The 1613-nt window shown below is 40.9% G+C and overlaps 1 protein-coding gene across 1 annotated transcript; it reads right to left on the bottom strand.

Annotated features, from left to right (window-relative positions):
* Positions 1 to 2: 2 nt before the first annotated feature.
* On the bottom strand, positions 3 to 869 carry TM35_000511170 (uncharacterized protein; the record flags this gene model as incomplete). The annotated part of the gene is made up of 1 exon (XM_029030612.1): positions 3 to 869. A coding segment is annotated over one exon (867 nt), but the record flags the coding sequence as incomplete, so codon positions are not given.
* Positions 870 to 1613: the final 744 nt, after the last annotated feature.

Genomic DNA, 1613 nt, shown 5'->3' with positions numbered 1-1613 from the left:
GTGGTGGTGGTGGTGGTAGTTGTATTACTTACATCACCTTCGTGGTTACTTGTTGATGCACTCTCTGCAGATGAAGTGGCAGCGTTGCTCACATTGTTTGCAGCATCTGAACCCACTGGATTATCCACAGTTGAACTGTTAGAAGGAGTATCACCTGTATTTTGGGGTGTGGGAGCTGAAGGTTCTTCTAAGTGCGAACCACCAGCAGTTTCTTCTCTTGATGGTGTAGTGCTGCTTGCATTAGTTTGGGAAACAGATGTATCGGGCTTTTTGCTATCTCCAGCGGGAGGACGCTGTTCCTCATTGACAGTATTTTTTAATTGTTCATCTTGCTCCTGCTCTTTTTTGATGGGTTCCGCTTCCTTATTATTGCTGACACTTCGTTCAGATGCACGATCATCCAAATTATTTTCTGTATCCTGATCTCTTAACGTCTCTGCCAATTGATCAGCTTGTCCTTGACCAGAAGAACTCGATACCACAGACATTTGATCCGGAAGTCCAGGTTCGCGTCGGGGACCTTGAGTAGCAGTAGCATGACCGGTAGAACCCTGTTCACTTCTTCCACCTGAAGGACCAGCAGCAGCACTGGACACGTTTGTTTTCGCCTTTTCCGCTTCGGGTTTAGCACAAGTACGTCCATCATTAGCATCAGGAGAACAAGACGTCTCAGCACTCTCAGATGGACAATTAACGTCACTTCCCTCACCAGCAGGACAAGAAGCTGTAGGACCTGGGGTACGTTTAATAACTCCACCACCGTCTTCCCCTGCACCTTGTCCAGTAGATGCAGATACGTCAGTCGCCACCCACACACAAACAATGCTAAACAGCAAAATAATAGAAAAAAAAGTACGACACAGCATCATCAGAGCTAAAAACAGTTTTTCTTGAATTGGACGAATTAAACTGCATAAACAAGAAAAAAACGAGAAAAAAAAACCGTAAATACAATTGTAACAGAGTGTAAAAAAAAGATTAGAGCTAAGGAAACCCAGCAGTCAAAATGCATTACAAACAATAAAAAGAAGAATAAATACACCACATAAACCAAAGCCCAAGTAAAACAAAAAAAAGAAAATAAATAGCACAAAACAAACAATCCACAGAACTGTGCGTATTTTTAAATAAATATGCAATTATAAATATAAATTTATCTATTATTATTATTTCCTTTTTCCACTACAAAACGCAGTCATTCATCATTATCACAGTGCAAGCCCAGGTGCACACACAGAGAGTCTCCAAGAACACACACACACAATGGAGCAGTAGCAATAATAATTATTATTATAGGATAAATATAGAGAGCAAAAACACACAGAGAGCAAAAACAACAAATTAACATTAAGAAACAAAAAAAAGAATATAATCTCAACAGGTGAAAGATTAGTTAGACTGTAGGGATTGCATGCAAAAAAGAAAAGAAAACAAAGGATGACCTGAGTCACACCACCACACCATTACAATCAGCACACAAGAATACAGGCCAGTGTAACCACAATCAGTAGTGGTACACGCACCCACACAGAACTGCTGATACTGCTGCTGCTGTCTGCATCACCCCTCAAATTTGGCATTGTGGTGTTATTGCTGATTTCAGGGACAGGAGG

The sequence above is a fragment of the Trypanosoma theileri genome (assembly GCF_002087225.1).
Source record: "Trypanosoma theileri isolate Edinburgh chromosome Unknown TM35_Tth_51_V1, whole genome shotgun sequence".
Classification (NCBI taxonomy): domain Eukaryota; phylum Euglenozoa; class Kinetoplastea; order Trypanosomatida; family Trypanosomatidae; genus Trypanosoma; species Trypanosoma theileri.
Note: the sequence above shows the minus strand (reverse complement) of the source record. Positions and strands in the feature narration are given on the sequence as shown.